This window comes from Salvelinus alpinus, chromosome 4 (assembly GCF_045679555.1).
Source record: "Salvelinus alpinus chromosome 4, SLU_Salpinus.1, whole genome shotgun sequence".
Lineage (NCBI taxonomy): Eukaryota > Metazoa > Chordata > Actinopteri > Salmoniformes > Salmonidae > Salvelinus > Salvelinus alpinus.
Window position 1 is genome coordinate 63,416,711 of NC_092089.1, and position 22,461 is coordinate 63,439,171.

General features: G+C 42.6%; 2 protein-coding genes across 4 annotated transcripts in view; one reads left to right on the forward strand and one right to left on the reverse strand.

The window, feature by feature from the left end:
• Positions 1–200: 200 nt before the first annotated feature.
• Positions 201–3,782, forward strand: LOC139574108 (rho GTPase-activating protein 24-like). Its single transcript, XM_071398292.1, has 2 exons — positions 201–1,281; positions 2,286–3,782. The coding sequence occupies exons 1-2, from the start codon at positions 293–295 to the stop codon at positions 2,521–2,523; spliced, it is 1,227 nt and encodes a 408-aa protein (XP_071254393.1). The 5' UTR covers positions 201–292; the 3' UTR covers positions 2,524–3,782.
• Positions 2,989–22,461, reverse strand: part of LOC139574107 (mitogen-activated protein kinase 9-like) — a 30,058-nt gene continuing 10,585 nt past the window's right edge. The window contains exons 3-12 of one of the 3 annotated variants that reach the window (XM_071398291.1): positions 22,192–22,321; positions 21,915–21,973; positions 21,526–21,664; positions 19,979–20,144; positions 10,610–10,681; positions 10,001–10,183; positions 9,463–9,587; positions 7,744–7,795; positions 7,556–7,624; positions 2,989–4,856 (exon numbers count right to left, since the gene is read on the reverse strand). In XM_071398291.1, the coding sequence (XP_071254392.1) occupies positions 4,720–4,856; positions 7,556–7,624; positions 7,744–7,795; positions 9,463–9,587; positions 10,001–10,183; positions 10,610–10,681; positions 19,979–20,144; positions 21,526–21,664; positions 21,915–21,973; positions 22,192–22,321 (1,132 nt within the window). In that variant the 3' untranslated portion in view covers positions 2,989–4,719. Of the gene's footprint in view, positions 4,857–7,555; positions 7,625–7,743; positions 7,808–9,462; positions 9,588–10,000; positions 10,184–10,609; positions 10,682–13,455; positions 13,528–19,978; positions 20,145–21,525; positions 21,665–21,914; positions 21,974–22,191; positions 22,322–22,461 lie in introns of all 3 variants that reach the window. The other 2 variants (XM_071398288.1, XM_071398289.1) reach the window with 2 other exon arrangements.

Consider the following 22,461-nt stretch of genomic DNA (forward strand, 5'->3'; position numbering starts at 1 on the left):
CTTTCCTCAGACGGCCACAGTACTCCTGCTACCTGCCGTCCACCAGCCGCGTCAAGGACACCGAGGAGAACCAGGCAGGGGGTCCTACACACACTTCCCTCCCAAGGACACGGCACTCCTTCCAGGGGACAACCAGCAGGGACCCTCCCTTACACCTCCAGACAGACTTACAACCAGACTTCAGACCTCTCCTTGACTAAACTGACAGCAGAGCAAGGTGTCACTACTGCACCCTCGAACCCTCAGCACCCCCCCCTCACCGTGCCGGACCCCCCTAGGGTGAGGTAGTGACATGGAGCTACCCTGCCTGCCCACCGAAACCCCCACCACAGCCAGCTCCTGCTCCACCGACCCCCTGTACGACAACTGTCTACCCCACGCCGGGAGAGGGAGGGATAGAGGGTTTAGGGAGATGGAGAGAAAAAGGGAAAGTGGGGGACTTTGCAACCCTGCTGTAACCGGAATCCTTCACCCCTCCTCCCTCCCTGGCCTGGCCCCAGCTGCAGCTGTGGTTCCCACACTGGGAATGGGGAGAGATGGAAGAGGAGGGGAGAGAGGGGCTGGCGTGCTGCCAGCTCACAGTCACTGCAGCTGGGGAAGCCTGGGAAGGCAGGGCTGGGACATGGGGACAAACAGAGGAGAGAGAGGACGAGAGAGAGGAGGAGGGAATAAGGGAGTGCAGGAGGTGGAGAGCGTTCGGCATCAGCAGAGCCCCAGCCCGAGCCACAGCGACACACACGAGAGCGCTCTTTCCGTCTACGACAACCTTCACGCCGTGACCCCTACCGAGGACGCTGCCATGGAAACCACTGTGACTTTCCCCACGCCCCAGCGCTTCCTGAGGGTCCCGGTGCCGGTCTCGGGGTTGATGGAGGATGGAGGGGTCAGCGGGGAGAGTAGCTCCTGGTCTTCCTGTGAAATCCTCCTTGCAGGGAGCAGTGCCAGCAATGTACCAGACCAGTACCAAGACCTTGACCCAGAACTGGACTTTAACCAGGACGAGCCCATGTTCCAACTCCAGCCATTGATCCAACCACAACCCCATCGACCAGATAACTTCTCCCATCTCCAGCCCCATGTCCCACCTCTACAGGCTTCTGCCGCCCATCCAGTAGAGCCTCTCCAGCCTTCTGGTCCTATCCCTGTACCTGTCCCTGGGGCCCGGGTTCCCCCTCCCCTGCCCTTGGCAGACCCCTCAGCCAGCGCCCTCCGCAGCCTCCTCACCAGCCTCCAGCAGCAGATAGCCAGGCAGAGAGAGGAGTATGAGGAACGCATACACAGGTAAGAACATCATCATCTAATGTGCACACACTAATAATAATAATAAACATGTTGACAAGCACATTTTGGCTTGCTTTTGGAGTGACATGGTTTCTCTGTGTACTTTCAGTGATAAAGGAGTTGCAAAGGTTTTCTATCCAGACGTGTGTGTCCACTCTGCTGTTTCCCCCCCCCCCCCTCATCCTGTTTACTGACAGATATCAGTCATGGAATATTCCACCAGCACTTTTCCTGCCTTCTCTTCGATATTTATATGACATGTCATTTAGTACGCACACAAGGAATGAATGCCATGACTGGCATATTAAAGAACACCGGAATTCAAAAACCGACAATTACACACTTCATGAAATTGTTTTCTTCGGGTGGAGTAATATTATGCCTAAAAACATAGAAATAGAGTCTGTTTGTGTCGCGGTGGATGAAAAAAAAGAGAGCTATATAAAAGGGTCTGTGCTAACCTAGACACTGACACATACCTCACTACTACTGATACAGACAGGGGATGCCTGGTCAGATTGAGACTAACTGGCCATACAGCTAAAATTAGGAGCATACAGCACACAGGGACAATGATGTCGGACTGTCACAGGCTAATTCACCATCCTTAACCCTAACCTAATCCCACGATGGATGCCCCGAAAAAGGGTACTCGATCGAAGTGTTGGCTCAGGACCTCTCGCTCTTCCTTACCCTTTTCGCTCTCCTCCTTCTCACTCTGTACCCCTTACCCACTCTCTCCTTCGAGCACTTAAGGAAACGCAATTGTGATTCTCCCTGATTCCCCGCGCCTTTGCCTCGCCATTTTAAGAGGCGAAAGGACGCAATGAACCAAGGAAAATGCAATTGAGATTCTCACCAACAGTCTGGAACAGAGGTCCTACAGGGAGAGGTGTTTGACCTGAGGGCTAACCCGGCTCAGCAGTTACTGTGCCCCCCACCACCCATTTTCCTAACCTCTCTCTCTCTCCCCCACCACCTTTGCCCCCCCCCCCCTTTCCCAGTCTGGAAGAGAGGAACGAGGCTCTCCAGGTAGAGGTGTTTGACCTCCGGGCCAGCCTGGCTCAGCAGAGGCGGTGGTACTCTGTGGTCCAGGCTAAGATCTTGGAGTCAGAGAGGGGCCGTGCTGCAGCAGAAATCCGAAACGCAGCCCTGCAGAGGGAGATGGAGCAGTTCTTTGACACCTTCGGAGAGCTCAACAACGAGGCCAAGAAGACGGAGAAAATTGTCAGGAGTTTCTGAGACTGACCTTTGGCCGAGGGGTGTGTACTGTATGTGCCGAGGAAGTGAAGTATGTATGATGAGATTGGAAGTGATAAGACACTGTCTTTAAACTAAGACTATTTACACAATCTTTAAGGCCAGCTGGAGAGGAACCATTTGAGTATGAAGCGCTGAAGCCTTCAGGAATTCTAATGGATTATGGAAAGGTTAATTATCAGAAATGTGCATATTCATAAGCTACAGTATCTTGTCCATGGATTCAGACCACGGGCTCATACACCTTTATCTTGCGTCATGTTTACCTCATCTTTGATGATTATACCACACCTCTATTAGCACTTTCTAGTGCTGGGTCGGGATCTGGAACTGCCGATTTGCCAGTTCGGTGGGGAAGCGCAAGAGGCGCTCACACACATCTAGAAGGTTCTGAACTGGTATCGATGTACAGTACCCTCTGCATTTACAGCAATTAACATCACATTCTTTGAGTTGTCCACTTTTAATTGATGGGGAAGGACAACATGAAGGCAAAGTGGTATTGTGAAACAGCATGTCATTGCAGACAGTACATTATAAAAATGACAAAATAAAAGGAAATTAACAAGATAAAACATGAGATGTACAGTTTGTACACAGTGAATGTTTTAAACATGGTACACACACACCTCAGTCCTTAACAAATAGGATGTAAAGAGTGAGCCAGACACTCCGCCGGTCGTTTAAGGCATGATGAATGAATAAGGCCGTCATGGTTTGAAAGGAAAACAAACATGGGGTACAGTCCTCCTCTGACTACATTATGTCTGCTTGTGCATATCCATCATTCAACAGAGTTACTTTTTGTCAAAATCTGTTTAGTTCTAAGGTTCCATCTATGCTCAGAGTTCTGCTCCAGAATCACACTAGGCATTGTACAGTTATGTGACATGTCCACATTCCAAACCAACAGCCGTGCTCCACCACTGTGTGACTGTCCTGCCGTCCATAGGCATTAACCTACCAATGTGGTTGGCCTCGTCTTCAAGAAGCAAAATCCATTAGAGGAACGATGAGAGGACAGCATGGTAGCGATATAGCACACACACACACGAGACAAGTACAGTGTATGCGCCACCATGCAAGTTGAACAACAATTGTTAAGTTGCTACATCTCTAGATCCTCAATTACAATAAATGTTTTATGTCATGATTTCTCCCAAAGGATTTCCAGTACTGATGGAATGGTTTAGAATAAGATGCCCCGTGCATTTGATTATCAATAAAAACGTTTCACAAGGGTCTTGTTTTGTATGGGTCAAACGTCATCAGTGGTGTGCAACATTTAGCAAAGAATTCAAACTCATGGACCTTTTTTTTGTACAGGATAATGATATTTCAATATACACATTGTACCTTATGGCATATGGGTTGATTGTACTATAAGAAGCTGTTTCTATGGGTACATTGAATGTCTAACAAACAAATATGCCTAGCTACATATCTACGTGTATTATCAGAGCTTTAGCTTGATACTATTACATACAGTACATTTATAAAGGAAATAAAACCTCTACATTGCAACCACAGCCACCCCTGGAAGTCAGGAGGAGTAACAGCTCCAAACCACATCACTCAAGACAATTAAAACACTATCCTCAAAGCAGGCACCACTCTCACTTGTTCTCAACACTGCTACTTAACTAAAACAATCTAAAAATGTGATTAGTGGTTGATCATCAGATGAACATTTGATAATGTGATTAGAGCTTTGTCGCTGTAGCATGCAGAAAGCAGCTGTTCAAATCTAATGATACTCCTGTCTTTAGGTTAAAATCTTTATAGCCTTAATTGAAAAAAAAAAAAAAAATGTTTGTTAAGGTAGGCAAAGTAAATATCAAGGCCCTTGCCAAGATTTCTCACGACAGATATTCAAAATGGAAGAATATATTACAGAATACTTTAAATATTAATAAAAAGGCTATTAACCCAATATAGATATTGTAACTTGCACCTCTTACACACAGTCAGAAAAATAAGGCTTTGGATAGAAGTGAAACACTGCTCTGGGGTTACAGCTAAACTATACGTGTCCAAGATCGCACAATTTTTCTTTAGAAAAATAGACCTATGCATGGAAGTTAGAGAAAAAAAAGGAGATGGAAAGAAATATAAAGGAGGTAAGCGAGACAAAGTAAGCTAGAATAGAGAGAAACATATACACTTCCTGGTGTGATCTCATTGGCTCTCGTCCAGGTGTCCAGTGAGTGTGTCAATGCTGCTGCTGTCAGTGTCTGAGGCCAGGGTTTGCTCTGTTGACATGGACGAGATGTCATTGGCCGAGGACGACTGGGAGGCCAACCCCCTCACTGCATCTATCACAAAGACGGACAGACAGCAAGAGAGAGAAAATATAATAGGGTTTATACTGTATATGTCTAATGCAGTGGTCACCTTTTCCGAGTCAAGATTACTTTTGCAGTCAAATCAAGCCGAGATCTCCTGTTCAGCTATTAAAAAAAATAAAAAATAAAATTCCATTTTTTTTAAAACTACCTAATAAAAACAGTTCTGTAGGAACAGTAGGCCTAATACATCACAACATATTGGCTAAATGCTTAGCAATATTGTTCTTCAGACCATATTATATTTCAAAACTCAAGCTTTGATAATAAAATGGATCAGTTGGTGTAGCACTTGCGAGGCACAGCTGAGCATTGATTGAAATAATTTGCTTTTTTAGTTTACTGGGGGGGTACGAGGTCAAATCACGACGTCAGTGATCTTCAGGCCGGAGCTCTAGAAAAGACGCCCGAGTTTCTGAATTGAAATTCGGAGTTGGATGACCGTTCAAAACTATTTTTCCCCAGACGGATCAAATTATTTTCCCCGACTTCCCAATTGTCTTGAATGCACTGAAGTCAGAAGTAGGAGATCTCCGAGTTCCCAGTTGTTTTGAACACATCATTAGTCTCAGCGGAGGGAGGGAGAGAGCAGCAGAGGGTCCGCCTCTCACGGTCCCTGCTCTCTCCTTCCTTTCCTCTGGTGAGACAGACCAGAGAGAGGGGACACAGTCTTCCACCTGATGGCGAAACTCGAGTCGCACCTCATGTGACAAACATTTTATTTGATCTGCCTCATGCACAAATTAATGTTGTTCCTATGAGCAGAGAAAGTGAAATATTCCTCGATATAAAAATAGACACGACGAGCTGCTAATAATAATAATTTTAAAAAGCATGGCTATCGATAGACTTGGCTAATAATTCATTGCAGCTGCAGCGCGAGTGGACATAGGGAGAAGCGCATTTTATGTTTTGTAATACTGTTGAATAAAAACTTAGACATTAACTGACAAAAAAAACCAAATTGACAGTCTCTCTCTGGTCATGGTTTTAAAAGTCATGAAATGTCACTTAGGCTAGTATCAAACTTTGTGGCTGGGGAAGCTGTTGGCACGGTGATTTAAGCTATCCGATTGGCCAGCGCAGTAGGCGTACTCGCTTTAGCCGGTCCACTGGGAAGGCGGAGTTTGTCTTTTTAGACAAATGAAATGGTTCCAAATGGGTAAACTTTGCCTACCCAGTGTGCAGGGCTTCTGAATCAAGTACACCTACCGCCAAAAGCACAACATAAAATAAAAGAACGCAACCTTTTGTCTTTGGCATTTCTACAGAAATGTTTGGTGATCGATGAGGAATGCCTTGAAGAGCAACGAGTCGATCGCGATCCACCGGTTAGTGACCACTGGTCTACTATATACACACACCAGGTAGGGATGGACATTTTTTAAATATCACTATTCAAATAATACCATGAGCCAATTTTCTTTAAATAAAAAATAAGTTAGACTCAAGACCAATCAGAATGACGCATAATGCCACAACAGCAGTTGTTTTCAGGGTGCTATTCTCCAGTGTTTTTGGCTAACAGTAGCCTAGGCTAACAGCAACAGTGAAAGAGAAGTCTGATGTTCACCATAATAGAACGGATTCTGTTTCAAAAGGTGTTTCGCATTGGTCTGTGTCCGGTCTTCTGTTGGTGCGCGAGCGACTATAGGCTAACTGCTATTTGAAGTGAGGAAAATAGCATACCATTGTCAGAGCCAACCAGTGGGCTAAATGCACTATGATAGTAAAATGCTTTTTCATGTAAATGCAACCCATAGCCCATTTGAGAGAATTTGCTTTAAATTCAAACAAAATAATTTGATGCATCCTCAGAACTGTAGGCTACATTTACCGGTCGCAACGGTAGACAATTTACTTTCAAAACCATCTGAAACAGCAGTAGCTCAATGCATGTACATAAAGAAGTTTGTGGTTATATTTAATTAAGATTTTCAAATGTCATTGTATATCCTTGTGTGTAACAATTTTTCATTGTTAAAATAGGCCCAATTTTTTTGATGTTTTGAATACTAACATTCATTTGGATATTAGAATATGCGAATCACCATGCCCATCCCTAATACCTGGCAGGGTCCACCAAGGGTTGGGGTCAAACCCATTTTAATTTGAAATTTCAATTCAATTATTGAAGTGGAGAAGTTACGTTGAATTCAAATTTGAATTTCAACAACCTTCACGTTACGGAATTTAATTGGAATTAGACTGTTAGAATTTCGAATTTTTTGATCTTGGAATTCAATATTTGTACATTTCCCAGTTGATGGAATCAACGTAATTAGTATTAAAAAAAATGGACAGCAGGATTGGTTTAAAAACTTAAAAAATTGTATTTCCATTATAGCTAGGCTGTCTGAACAGTGACATGATCAGCCTGAAAGCCTGAGAGATTTGAATTCTAATTGGAATTATTGGGGATAATTTTGAATTGGGAATGTCATTCTTGGAATTTACTTAACATTAGAATTGAGAGGAGTTAAATTCTCTCTGAATTCAAAGACTGAACTGGAATTTGAATTACAAATCGAATTTGTGCAATTAACCCCAACCCTGGGGCCCGGTCCACTAACATTCACCACTGTGTCACAGACACAACAGACCTAGAGGACTTGTTATATAGTACATTAAGATGTGATCTTGTATCTGTGTATTGTGTAAAGAGTTACCGGACTCTTCTTTCATCACTCCATTCTTGTTCCTCTCCTCCCAGTCTATCAATTCTTCATAAATGAGCTCTGAGGAGAAAGAGTAATTAATTTCATCCCTGTACAGTCATCTACACTGTGTGTGTGTGGTAATGTACTGTATCAGAACAGGTGAGAGAGTGCTGTCCCTAGAGGGAGCCACCCCCTACCTTTCCACTGTTCGATGCTGTGTTCTCTCTCCTCTAGCTGCTTGTCACAGATCTGTGGGGGAGGCTATTAGATACGACATAGACAACACAGTGACGCACATATCAGACCAAACAAATTTGTTCCCCATATATACATACACATTAGCCAAATACATTTAAACTCAGTTCGCATTTAATCCTAGTAAAAATTCCCCGTCTTAGGTCAGTTAGGATCACCACTTTATTTTAAGAATATGAAATGTCAGAATAATAGTACAGCAAATTAATTATTTCATCACATTCCCAGTGGGTCAGACGTTTACAGACTCAATAAGTATTTGGTAGCATTGCCTTTAAATTGTTTAACTTGGGTCAAACGTTACAGGTAGCCTTCCACATTCCTTTTGGCCTATTCCTCCTGACAGAGCTGGTGTAACTGAGTCAGGTTTGTAGGCCTCCTTGCTCACACACACTTTTTCAGTTCTGCACACAAATGTTCTATATGATTGAGGTCAGGGATTGTGATGGCCACTCCAATACCTTGACTTTGTTGTGCTTAAGCCAGTTTGCCACAACTTTGGAAGTATGCTTGGGGTCATTGTCCATTTTGAAGACCCATTTACGACCAAGCTTTAACATCCTGACTGATGTCTTGAGATGTTGCTTCAATATATCCACAATTTTCCTGCCTCATGATGCCATCTATTTTGTGAAGTGGACCAGTCCCTCCTGCAGCAAAGCACCATCACAACATGATGCTGCCACCCCCGTGCTTCACAGTTGGGATGGTGCTCTTTGGCTTGCAAGCCTCTCCCTTTTTCCTCCAAACACAACGATGGTCATTATGGCCAAACAGTTCTATTTTGTTTCATCAGACCAGAGGACATTCCTCCAAAAAGTACGATCTTTGTCCTCATGTGCAGTTGCAAACCGTAGCCTGGCTTTAAGGCGGTTTTGAAGCAGTAGCTTCTTCCTTGCTGAGCGGCCTTTCAGGTTATGTCGATATGGGACTTGTTTTACTGTGGATATAGATACTGTTGTACCCGTTTCCTCCAGCATCTTCACAAGGTCCTTTGCTGTTGTTCTGGGATTGATTTGCACTTTTCGCACCACAGTACGTTCATCTCTAGGAGACAGAACACGTCTCCTTCCTGAGCGGTATGACGGCTGTGTGATCCCATGGTGTTTGTACTTGCGTACTATTGTTTGTACAGATGAACTTGGTACCTTCAGGCATTTGGAAATTGCTCCCAAGGATGAACCAGACTTGTGGAGGTCTACATCTTTTTCTCTGAGGTCTTTGCTGATTTCTTTTGATTTTCCCATGATGTCACGCAAAGAGGCACTGAGTTTGAAGGTAGGCCTTGAAATACATCCACAGGTACACCAATTGACTCAAATTATGTCAATTAATTATGTCAATCAGAACTTCTAAAGCCATTACATTGTTTTGGGGAATTTTCCAAGCTGTTTAAAGGCACCGTCAACTTAGTGTATGTAAACTTCTGACCCACTGGAATTGTGATACAGTGAGTTATAAGTGAAATAATCTGTCTGTAAACAATTGTTGGAAAAATGACTTGGTAGATGTCCTAACCGACTTGCCAAAACTATTGTTTGTTAACAAGACATTTCTGGAGTGGTTGAAAAACAAGTTAATGACTCCAACCTAAGTGTATGTAAATTTCCGACTTCAACTGTTATACATCTCCTCTCAAAAATGTGGAACAGTCCACTCACCGCATCTGCCTCTCCTGGATCGTACCACACATGGATATACGGGTGATTCAGGGCCTCTTCCACTGAGATGCGGCTCTCGGGATCGATCACCAGCATTTTGGACAGCAGGTCCCGAGCTTGACCCGCTGTCATGGAAATGAGAGAATGGCACATTCACTGCACTGTTTCTACAGCAACCAAGACTATCTTGACATCATTTCATTAAGATAGACCCCGTGGTCTCTATGGGACCGCTTAAGCCCACACAAGGTGTTAGATAAGAATACTGATCCAGCTTTCAACTAGATCGATTTGATACAGCAACACACATATTGCTGGATAGTGTTCTTCACTCCTGCTCTACAATGTGAGCGAGATTTTATTCCAGGCCAGCACAAACACACCGGCTTCAGCTCATCCATTCATCACTACGGCCTTGGTCAGCTGAATCTGGTGTCTCAGTGATGGGCTAGAGCAAAAGCCTGCGATACTAGAGCCGTCCTGGACCAAGAACAAAAAAAAAAGTCAAAACAACGAGGTCAGAGGGGAGATATCTTACTCTTGAGTCTGTCGTGTTCGGAATCAGAGGGGAAGGCCCAGTCAGGAAATAGTTCAGCGAAGTTGACCCCTGGGTATTGAGGCTTGTTCATCACATAGTTCCTCACAGTCTCCATCAGCCGGTTCATAAACTCCATGGAGGGAGTACCCAGCACCTCAATCACCTTGTTCCACTGGTCTATGTCTGGACAGGCACCACAGTTAAGGAGAACATGGGTGTGTGTATTACATAAACTAAAAATGTGTGAAGAAAATACAGTCTGACCGAGAGAGAGATAGCGAGAGAGAGGGGGAGGGGAGAAAGGGCCCATTCCCATTAGAAAAGGTGAAACAGGCAGCCAGTATAAATGCTAAATCGGAGTCATCCCAGTTCTTTTTCAATGGAGGTGACGTATACTGGTTGGAGGAAAAACACAATGAGGTGGTCTCAATCGTCCATGTGGATCTAACCAAAAAGCAAGCCAAAGTATAAATACTTATGGAGACAATGGCAGAATCAAGTGTCAGAGAGGAGTGGAGATAGAGGGATGAGGAAAGGGATGAGGAAAGGGATGAGGAGTGAGATATTGGAGAAAAAAAAAAAAGTGGGAGAGAGGTGGATGAAGGATACGGTCGGTGCCCTGGAAGATAACGTTGCCCTTCACCATTTCTCCCATGATACACCCCACTGACCAGATGTCCACTGGGAACAGGAAGAAAACGAAAAACACAATGTTCAAACATATGGTTGGTTGTCTTTATAACACAAATCATCAAAATCATAGAAAGACATATGGCAGTGGTTAAATTATTATATGTTAATGGCAGAATAATGCGTTAGAGTTATGAAATGTTTCAAATGCAGAGTTAGGGATGTACTCCAGGCTGTTTCCATTCAGAGAGCACTCATTAGGATGGGAAGGACAGACTAACTAACTTCAAACACAGCCTTTCAGGCTCCTCTCACATGCTTAGGAGCGCCGCTTATCAGTTTACACAGCCGTTTTCGGTTTCTCGATTTGCAAGTCGGGGATGCAATAACGTGCGTCCTTACTGGACACTTTGATAATGTTAGAATAACGGTCCACGTTTACTTTTCCTCAGCCAACAAGACGAGTAACGAACAGCAAAATCACCAGCCTGTGCATAGGCGGCGTTTGAGTGTCAGCACATTTTTACCAGAAAAATGCACCTTTATAATAAAGCATTGAATGCATCGTCGCATTTACAGACTTATGTAAGATAGCCTACTATGCATAATGTGATGAGTAGATTGTCCAATCATAATTTAGGCTAATAATATAACTCGGTCACTGCACTGCTGTATATCGGCGAGTCCTGGGTTGCAGGCTATATCAGATACGTTTATTCTTTCTTTGCACGGGAAAAACACATTTCATGCAATTCCACTACACTTTATATAACTGGAGACATAAGCAGAATCTTTTTTAATGCAACAAATTACAGGGTAGCCTACTCTGCTGACACTGAAACTGATAAATGAAAACAACGCTGTCCATATAATAAGGCCTATGAGAAGGGGAGACGCAAATAGAATATGACGTCCATCTAAACTGGAGGAAATTATTGTCCAAAAACAAACTGAAGTGGCACTGACTGAACAACGATAAAGAGTGAACATGCGCAGTGCGCACTCTCCGCTGGTGCTAATAAGATAAGCTATAGGCCTACTGTTCAATTAGGTTGAGAATTTGGTTACTAAAAGACAGATGTTCATTGTCTTCCCTTTACAGCAATAGCCTTTTGTTATCCAAACTATGTTTTATTTCGGTTTAGACAGGAGTAGGCTAATTAGGCTATATAATTTAAGTTACTTAGGGAAAGCGTCGATTCCCCTAGCCTTATGGATGTGTCACCTATGAGCCATGTCAATCTACTATTCCCCATAGTAGAAAAGTTTACTATTCTATCTCTGGGACAGTTGTGGGAAGATGGATCCCAAATTCATACAACCAGTAGGCCTAGGCTACATAAAAAATAATGTTGAAAAGCAATGAATAGATGAAACAGATCATAACGTTTAGCTTAAAATGTAAAGTATTATTTCTTAACATAATTAGCGTCGTAATGTGCACAAGGCATTTGGCTACCGGACAATGAAAGGAAATTTAAAACCAATAGAACATGAGATAAATAGACTTCTGGTTTCAATGGCATATGCCCAGGCTAATTTGAAGCAAGGTAAAACATGCCTCATAATGTAGTAAAATGTTAAGGTTTTAAACATTTAAGTAGCTATACATGATCAAAATGGATACTGATTCCAGCTCATTGCAAAGTGGTGTGTGACGCGCTGATGAACCCTGACTTCCGTTGCCGATGCATTTAAATAGTGAATGGGAAGCGCGCTTCAATTACCAGTTGAGGACAAAAAATAGCTATTTTTAAATCGTGGCCACAAAACTATTTTTAACACGTGACTGCTTTTAGAATTTTTAGCAATAATTGGGCTTATAAAAGTGCTGTCCGACAGATTTTCCGCTCAAAGCCCATGTATCTATAACGAATATACAAACGTGCCAATTCAATTATGCAAATTAACCCATAGACCGATAAGCATGACTGGTCAAATGTATTTACATCAACATAGGCAGTGGCGTAAAGTACTTAAGTAGTACTTTAAAGTATTTTTAGTTAAGTCGTTACAAGAAAAAAAACTTAACTATTTATATTTTTGACAACTTTTACTTCACTACATTATTTTCTTTAGTAATGTACTTTTTACTCCACACATTTTCCCTGGCACCCAAAAGTACTGATTACATTATGAACACAGGAAAATGGTGCAATTTACACATCAAGAGAACATCCCTGGCCATCCCTACTGCATCTTATCTGACATACTCACTAAACACAAATGCTTCGTTTGTAAATTATGTCTGAGTGTTGGAGTGTGACCCTGGCTATCCGTAAATGAATGTTTGGTTTGCTTAATATAAGGAATGTAAAATGATTTATACTTAAGTATATTTTAGCAATAACATTTACTTTTGATACTTAAGTATATTTAAAACCAAATACTTTTACTTAAGTAATTTTCTATTAAGGCATCTTTACTTTTACTCAAGTATGACAATTGTGTACTTTTTCCACCACTGCGAATAAGCCAAAAAATACGAGTGTGTGTGTGTAGCTGGTACAATAGGATGTGATCAGGGCGTGGATAGTATTTGCTTTAGACTGTGTGCCTTTAACAAATGTTCTTAAACCCCTCCCCTTTCCTGTATTTCAGCCCTGATGACAACTTAAGAGGTATTTTCCTTTGATAAAAGGTCAATTGGAAACTTCTAATGCACTGGAAAAATGTGCCTTAACTTCCTACACAGGAAGTAGGTTTGACTACTATACATCGATAACAAAAACATAAATGGAATACCATTCACTATGTAACACTGCTACATACAAATTCTCATAGAGTGATGTGTCATAAGTGGAACGAACACGCATAAAGGATACAGTCTTTTCCAGGGAAGAGGATTTTGTGTGCAATCATCTCAGCCATGATGCAGCCAACAGACCACAGGTCAACTGCAGAGCAGCACAGAACCATCAGCATTCAACAACCATCATCAATATAAACATGATCAAGCTGTATGATCAGAACGGCATGATCAGTCACTGTTCGTTCTCTAACCTTGATCAGCCACCACAATAGTTTAGTAGAATCACTAACTATGATCAATGAAAAGATTCATCCAACCTTGGGGGTCCTTGGACAAACCAAACATGACCAACAGCACTCCATTTTAAAACCAACCCACTGTGATGGACATTTTTTATGTTTGTTCTTTTTTAATATCCAATTTGTGTTCATGCAAGTGACTGATTGAACAAATCCTCACTATCAGTATCTGCAATTTGGCAGTACACCCTTGAACCTTGTTTACAGAAAGGGATATCTCAGTTTCAAGGTCTCAGCTTAGAGAGAAGAAAGCCTTGTGAGGTTTTGGTCTGTCACATGTATGACCCAGTATTGGTCGTCACATGAATGAAGCAAACATTAATTATGAATAAGCTAAATCATGCAAATATAACTTGTCAGTATATACGGGAACTAAATGGGACTGCCCAGTTAACGCACCAAGTACACATGTCGATTAGGAGCTCTAATCGCTGATAATAAACAATGATTAATTTAAAGATTGACTTAGTGTCTCTGTGTAAGAATTTCCAGTGGGGGTCTGCGAGGAAAACCGGTGGCTCATTTCATGAAGCCTGAGGGTAAATTCCCATTTGACCAAAAGATGAGACTCGCCCAGACCCTTACTGTGAGCTACCCAGGAGACATCAGCGAACAAATGAGGGACGGCAACTGATTTCAGTAAGTCCATTTAAATTAACCGGAATAAAAATATGATGAAAAATAAAAATCAAGGTGAGTAACACATAAAAAAGGTACCCATAGTCTTATAGAGAGAAGGATATTCACTAGTTTTATGAGAAGACTGGCGTGAGGGCAGAACGGTACCATGGAAAGCCCCGCTGACAGCTGTCTGTAGGCATTTATAAGAAAATTCTACGTGGTCTGCAGCCACTACAAATAACATGGTGTTTTTGAATACGTGGTGTTATTAAATATGTACGGAAGATACATATGGTGCAAAGCAAGTAAAAAGAGAATCGTTGAAGATGTACAAGAGTAAATACACAAATTGATTTTCTTCACATGCCTGCCTGTAAAAAGAGAAAAAAAGATGTTGGAAATGGTTGACAGTTAACCTCAATCCGTTTGGATTTTCCCCACATCAAGTGATGTGTATTGCTGTTGTCTTCTCATTGTTTTCGTCTTGCGTCAATAACACATATCACCAGATTGGGTCTGTTGGATGGTTGGGATATCTCCCTTAGGATTAGCCCTGTGCTGCCATTCTGTTAGAAGGTAACAGATAATTTGATTACAATGGTTAAGATGGATTTTCATTGTGTTCCATGGTGTTACTCGCCCCCCTAGTGGAGCTTTCTGGTACTTAGAAAGACAGTACGCAAACAGAAAGTAGAGAATTCGTTCTGCACGCATAGAAGCAGCTAACAACACTACGGTGCAGGTCTTTCAGTGTAGTTATTTCTTGTCACACTTCAGCCTCGGAAAATATTTGTTTGTAAGTTCGATTCAAGCATTTAGCTAGTGATGATAAGCTTGTTATTGATAGAGCTGCTTACCTATCAATGTTGGTTGGTTGCATTTACTCACACAAATTGCCTTGCCTTTCATGTATGCCGTCAGCTGTATTACTTTGCTCGTGCGTCATGCAAACTAATTATAAAATATACAATACTGTAGTTTTGTTACTGTTTCTAGTGTAAAATGCTTTGTTATTCTACAGAGATGGCTGTACATTATTAGTGTAATGAAAGGAGTTAGCCAGTTATCATGCCAGACGCATGGTACCTTGGCACGTGCTTTGTATTTTCAACTTGAAAGGTATAATGTACAGCTACAATATGACGATTGGAATGCGAAAGTATATTCTTTCCTGTATTTTGCAGTTTCACAACAAACATTTTCAATATATTAATTCAAGAAAAGTCACACCGTGGGAGTTTTATTGAAGATTGTTGTTAGTCATCTGTCTAGTTTTGCATGGGAACACAATTCAAGGGCAGAATAAGCCCTCTAACTCCCTGACCTGTAACTCTGCAGTGAGTTCGCCAAGATGATAGGGGAGTATAAGCCAATTTAAAAACATATAACTCACCTAAAAAAGAAAACGTCCTCTCACCGTCAACTGCATTTATTTTCAGCAAACTTAACATGTGTAAATATTTGTATGAACATATCATTCAAGAACTGAGACAAACTGAACAAGTTCCACAGATATGTGACTAACAGAAATGGAATAATGTGTCCCTGAACAAAGGGAGGATCAAAATCAAAAGTAACAGTCAGTATCTGGTGTGGCCACCAGCTGCATTAAGTGCATCTCCTCCTCATGGACTGTACCAGATTTGCCAGTTCTTGCTGTGAGATGTTACCCCACCAAGGCACCTGCAAGTTCCCAGGGGGAACGGCCTTAACCCTCACCCTCCGATCCAACAGGTCCCAGACGTGCTCAATGGGATTGAGATCCGGGCTCTTTGCTGGCCATGGCAGAACACCGACATTCCTGTCTTGCAGGAAATCCGCCATACTGCTCGTTCTGTGCGTGGTGGCATTGTCATGCTGGAGGGTCATGTCGGGATGAGCCTGCAGGAAGGGTAACACATGAGGGAGGAGGTCTTCCCTGTAACGCACAGCATTGAGATAGCAGGTAATGGCAACAAGCTCAGTCCGACGATGCTGTGACACACCGCCCCAGACCATGACAGACCCTCCACCTCCAAATCGATCCCGCTCCAGAGTACAGGCATTGGTGTAACGCTCATTCCTTCGACGATAAACGCGAATCCGACCATCACCCTTGGTGAGACAAAACCGCAACTAGTCAGTGAAGAGCACTTTTTGCCAGTCCTGTCTGGTCCAGCGACGGTGGGTTTGTGCCCATAGACGACGTTGTTGCCGGTGATGTCTGGTGAGGACCTGCCTTACAACAGGCCTACAAGCCCTCAGTCCAGTCTCGCTCAGCCTATTGCAGACAGTATGAGCACTGATGTAGGGATTGTGCATTCCTGGTGTAACTCAGGCAGTTGTTGCCATCCTGTACCTGTCCCGCAGGTGTGATGTTCAGATGTACCAATCCTGTGCAGCTGTTACACGTGTTCTGCCACTGTGAGGACGATCAGCTGTCCGCCCTGTAGCAATGTCTTTGGCGTCTCATAGTACAGACATTGCAATTTCTTGCCATGGCCACATCTGCAGTCCTCAATGCCTCATTGCAGCATGCCTAAGGCATGTTCATGTAGCAATGTCTTAGGCGTCTCATAGTACAGACATTGCAATCTCTTGCCATGGCCACATCTGCAGTCCTCAATGCCTCCTTGCAGCATGCCTAAGGCATGTTCACGCAGATGAGCAAGGACCCTGGGAATCTTTCTTTGTGTTTTTCAGAGTCAGTAGAAAGGTCTCTTTAGTGTCATAAGTTTTCAGAACTGTGACCTTAATTGCCTACCGTCTAAGCTGTTAGTGTCTTAACGACCGTTCCACAGGTGCATGTTCATTAATTATGGTTCATTGAACAAGCATGGGAAACAGTGTTTAAACCCTTTACAATTAAGATCTGTAAAGTTTTTTTGGATTTTTACGAATTATCTTTGAAAGACAGGGTCGTTTCTTTTTTTGCTGATATATATAAAAAATTATAGTTTCAACTGTTGTTATTCTCTAACATTTGTTTTAGAAATCTGTATTAAGAATATTGGTAGCAGTAATAGTTTGTCATACAATAAATAATTTGTCTGGATTTCCTGAAATCAGAAATGCCCTAAACTAAAAACTGTTGTTCTGGTCTCTCCTCTATGGCAAAAGTGACCACAGATGGTGTCTAGATGCATGGAAGGGATAATTTGACCAAGGATAGTGTGAACCCCCCCCCACCAACCAGCTGAAGCAATGGCGGTCAGGAAGGTCCTTCACCACTTCTACCGTGAGACCGGAGTCCGAGCCAGCATGTACACAGCATCCAGTCGAAGCTATCAACTGCCTTTTCTCTCAGGAGTGAGACATGGGTCCACGTGGAGTGAGCATGGAGAAAGATCCCATCCAAATTTGCTGGTGTACTTGTAGGAAAATAGACAAGACATAATGGACCGTAGCGGCTCAGGTGAGAGACATTATCAAGGGCCATCCACTTTTAACATGTGCCAATTGGGAGGACAAACTGAAACGCATGAAGAAACACCAGAAGGATGAGAATCGGAAGGGAGGTAAACTGTGCCCGTAATTGATTTAGGCTTATCCAAAATTAGTTATTTGAAGTATCAGGTTGATTGTGGAGGTCTGCACACTGAGAAATGTATAGTAATTTTGACTAAGAATGAATTGAGATACCAAATCTGTCATTACCACAAGGGATGAGAATAGTTAATACTCGAAATATAAGAAGAATATACTGTATGTCAATGTACATTCTGCCAGTATCGGTGTGTGCTAAATTGAGGGTCTTAAATTAAAGGGATAGTGCTTCAAGTTGGACTGCCATTCGAAATATGGGTTGGACAATTAATCAATAGTTATAATTATGGTTTGGAAAGTCGAGGCTTCTAGAGACAGAGCTATACACCGAAAATGTGAGGAGAGCCACTAGATTGGGGCAAGGTTAGCCCAAGCTGCAATCTCATGCTTATCAAGGTTGGTGTGAAACTGTTATAACATGTTCTCTCTCTTCCCTGTGAAAGTCAATATGCATGTACCCTAGACCAAATAGATCTCTAGAGACGTAGAGAAAAATTGGCAATGCCTAAAGAATTGCGTAAATTGGCTCTGCAAACAGAGAGGCTCTTGACAGTTCAAGGGGGCACTTGTGCAATCATTTGTATTTATTATGGATCCCCATTAGCTGCTGTTAATTTTGCTGGACTCCAGGAAGAGTAAGGCAGTTTATACAATTTAAAAAACATTACAATACATTCACAACACACTGTGTGCCCTCAGGCCCCTACTCCACCACTACCGTACTAAATCCATGTGCATGTATAGTGCGTCCGTGTGTATATCGGCGATGAATGTTGTACTTTTGTCCCAGATCACTCTTCTAATATGACTGATCTCACCGAACACATTGCCACTATTGCTAAGAATAATTCCCCACAACCAGAGCGGACGCCTGCAACTTGGTTGGAATCCCTGTTTGGAAGTTGGGGATCCCAAATTGCCAAAATGTGCTGCAGCAAGTTCTCTTTTCTTAGTTTGTCTAAATTGGGTTATTGAACATGCTGTGTATGTTTGATAAATGCATTGCCGTTAATAGAAGTATAACCTTTATGATGATAGTATTACCATACCAATTAGATTGTATAATACAGAACGAAGGGCTTGAAGTGTCTGGTTTTATGTGTCGACTTCCCTTACTTTAAAATTCAAAAGGCACTCGCACATCTGAGCAATCTTATTTGCAGGTGCATTGCAACAGTTGAATAAGATGAATGAAGAAGGAAACCGCACACTGCTCTTGATAGTATCACTGATATTTAATAAGCTTTACGTATCGCCTCACGGCCTTCAGAGCTTTCCCTTAATTTAAGAGAAATATGATAGAGCAGAAAACTAAATGTAATGATTATCATCACACAGGTGATAAGATGAATGTGATGGACATTTTTACATTTGTTCTTTTCTAATAACCAATTTCTGTGTGTTCTGTTTGTGCTTTTCTCTAAACCAATTTCTGTGTCCATGCAAGTGACTGATTGAACGAATCCTCACTATCAGCATCTGCAATTTGGCAGTACACCCAGAACCTTGTTTAGAGAAAGGGATATCTCAGTTTCAAGGTCTCAGCTTAGAGAGAAGAAGCCTTGTGATGTTTTGGTCTGTCACATGAATGGCCCAGTATCGGTCGTCACTTGAATGAAGCAAACATTAATTATGAATAAGCTAAATCATGCAAATATAACTTATAACAGTATATAAAGGGAACTAACGGGACTGCCAAGTTAGAGCTCCTAATCGACATGTGTACTTGATGCATTAACTTGGTTGGAACCTCTCCAGCACGCTGATTATAAACCATTATTAATTTAAGATTGAATTCAAGTGGGCCCGTGTAAGAATTTCCACGACACTCCTTTCAAATTCTTATGCAATTTGTTATTGCAGGTTGTAACCAGGCACTGAGGAATTCCAATCACTAACACATCAGTACCTTTTGGAATGGGACAACTCTGTTCAGTGGTACACAATACACACAGAACCTAGGACTTGTTAGTGGGTTAGTCAGATTAGTAGCATGCAGACACAATATTATACTGTATATTAGGCTGTGTCCTAATTGACACCATTTCCCAAGTTCAATACTTTTAACCAAAAACAGAGTGTCAAGGGTAGTGCATTACATGGGAATTAGGGTGTGGTTTGAGACACAACAATAGCCTTGTTCCAACTTACCATTCTCCTTGTACTTCATGCCCAGGATGACCTCTGGGGCCCTGTAGTACCTAGTCACCACATAAGGGGTCATCATGAAGTTGGTGCAGGCCGTTCTGGCCAATCCAAAGTCCAGGATCTTCAGAGTACAGTCTGACTTGACCACTATGTTACTGGGTTTCAGATCCTATAGGGAGAGAGGGATAGAGCATACAGCGCATTCGGAAAGTATCAAATGGTCATATACACATGGTTAGCAGATGTTAACGCGAGTGTAGCGGAATGCGACACTCGCATTCAGACCCCTTGACTTATTCCACATTGTTACGTTACAGCCAAGTCCAGGCTATGGCTAGGCCACTCAAGGACATTCAGAGACTTGTCCCGAAGCCACTCCTGCATTGTCTTGGCTGTGTGCTTAGGGTCATTGTCCTGTTGGAAGGAGAACCCTCGCCCCAGTCTGAGTTCCTGAGCAGGTTTTCATCAAGGATCTCTGTACTTTGCTCCGTACAACTTTTCCTCAATCCTGACTAGTCTCCCAGTCACTGCCGCTGAAAAACCATCCACACAGCACGATGCTGTCCCGACCATGCTTCACCGTAGGGATGGTGCCAGGTTTCCTCCAGACATGACGCTTGGCATTCAGGCCAAAGAGTTCAATCTTGTTTCTCATGGTCTGAGAATCCTTTAGGTGCCTTTTGGCAAACTCCAAGCGAGCTGTCATGTGCCTTTTACTGAAAAGTGGCTTCCGTCTGGCCACTAACATAAAGGCCTGATTGGTGGAGTGCTGCAGAGATGGTTGTCCTTCTGGAAGGTTCTTCCATCTCCACAGAGGAACTCAAGAGCTCTGTCAGAGTGACCATCAGGTTCTTGGTTACATTCCTAACCAAGGACCTTCTACCCCGATTGCTCAGTTTGGCCGGGTGGCACGCTCTAGGAAGAGTCTTCGTGGTTCCAAATTTGATCCATTTAAGAATGGAGGATTCTGTGCTTTTGGGGACCTTCAATGCTGCAGAAATGTTTTGGTACCCTTCCCCAGATCTGTGCCTCGGAGCTGTACGGACAACTCCTTCGACATCATGGCTTGGTTTTTGCTCTGACATGCACTGTCAACTGTAGAACCTTATATAGACAGGTGTGTGCCTTTCCAAATCATGTCCAATCAATTGAATTTACCACAAGTGGACTCCAATCAAGTTGCAGAAACATCTCAAGGATGATCAATGGAAACAGGATACACCGGAGATCAATTTCGAGTCTCATAGCAAAGGGTCTGAAAATGTAAATAAGGTATTTCGTTTCTCTATTTGTTCTAAATTAGCAAAAATTTCCCCCAAAACATTTTCGTTTTGTCATTATGGGGTATTGTGTTTAGTTTGCTGAGAAAAAAATATTTCATCCATTTTAGAAATAGGCTGTAACGTAACAAAATGTGGAAAAAGTCAAGGGGGTCTGAATACTATCTGAAGGCACTGTAATATAGTCAAAGTGTGTATGCTGGTGTGTGTGCACATGTGCTGCATTCATGCAGGTGTGTGAGCGTGCGCACGTGTGCGTGTGCTCCTCACCCTGTGGATGATGCCAGCGGAGTGCAGGTGTCTGATGCCACAGAGGATCTGGTAGAGCAGGTAGGACATCCTCTCATGGTCAAGGTCCATGTGGATCACCTGGCACAGACTGGCATCCATTAGCTCCATCACTAGGTAGCTGGCACAGAGACCGGGAGAGGAAAGGAGAAGAGGACATAAGAACAAGCAGAGATTGATACAGTGATACCCATAGGTTTGCTGATAGACGTTCTCGCCAATCTTTTACTATTCAAACTGGATTTGAGTTGAAGACTAGGGCTCTGTTTCAATGTCCACACTCGTAGAGTACATGTAGAATTACGTCATGCATTGGAATGTAGCGTAGAACTACTCAATAAAAGAAAGATCACAGGTACAAGAAGACTCACAGGTCCTGAAACTCCTCCAGTGACTTCTGAGGAGTGAACACATTGATCAACCTGATAATCTGAGGACAGACAAACACCACTCATCAGCTGAATAGATTATAGGTTATAAACAGGTAATGAGACGTAATATCAAGGTATTACTGATGATTACTTTATTGTATCTATTAGGTCATTATTTTGCATCATACAGCATGTGTCAGTTTAAAATAGACAATCAGCTCAGTAGGCAGGGCAGAGGGCATTCAAACAGTAGCTTGTTAACAATCGGGTGCCATACGTTTTTGTGGTTGACACATTTGAGCAGCACCAGTTCCCTGTAGGCCCGCTTGGCATGAGTCTGGTTCTGGAATGGCCGACACAGCTTCTTTACTGCCACGGGAAAACCTAAAACTGAGTCTAGAGCAGAGCTGGAGAGAAAGAGAAGGGTGAAAAAGGAAGAAAGAGTGGTGGGGGTAAAGGGAGGATGGAGAGAAAAATATGTGCCATGACTCATGATAGAGCAAGGCTAAGAGACACTCATGGAACCTTTCATTCTTGTAGAATAGAG

Coding starts and splice junctions, on each gene's coding strand:
- LOC139574108 (XM_071398292.1), top strand. CDS start 293: ATGGAGCTACCCTGCCTGCCCACCGAAACCCCCACCACAGCCAGCTCC. Junction 1,282..2,285: donor TATGAGGAACGCATACACAG/GTAAGAACATCA, acceptor CCCCTTTCCCAG/TCTGGAAGAGAGGAACGAGG.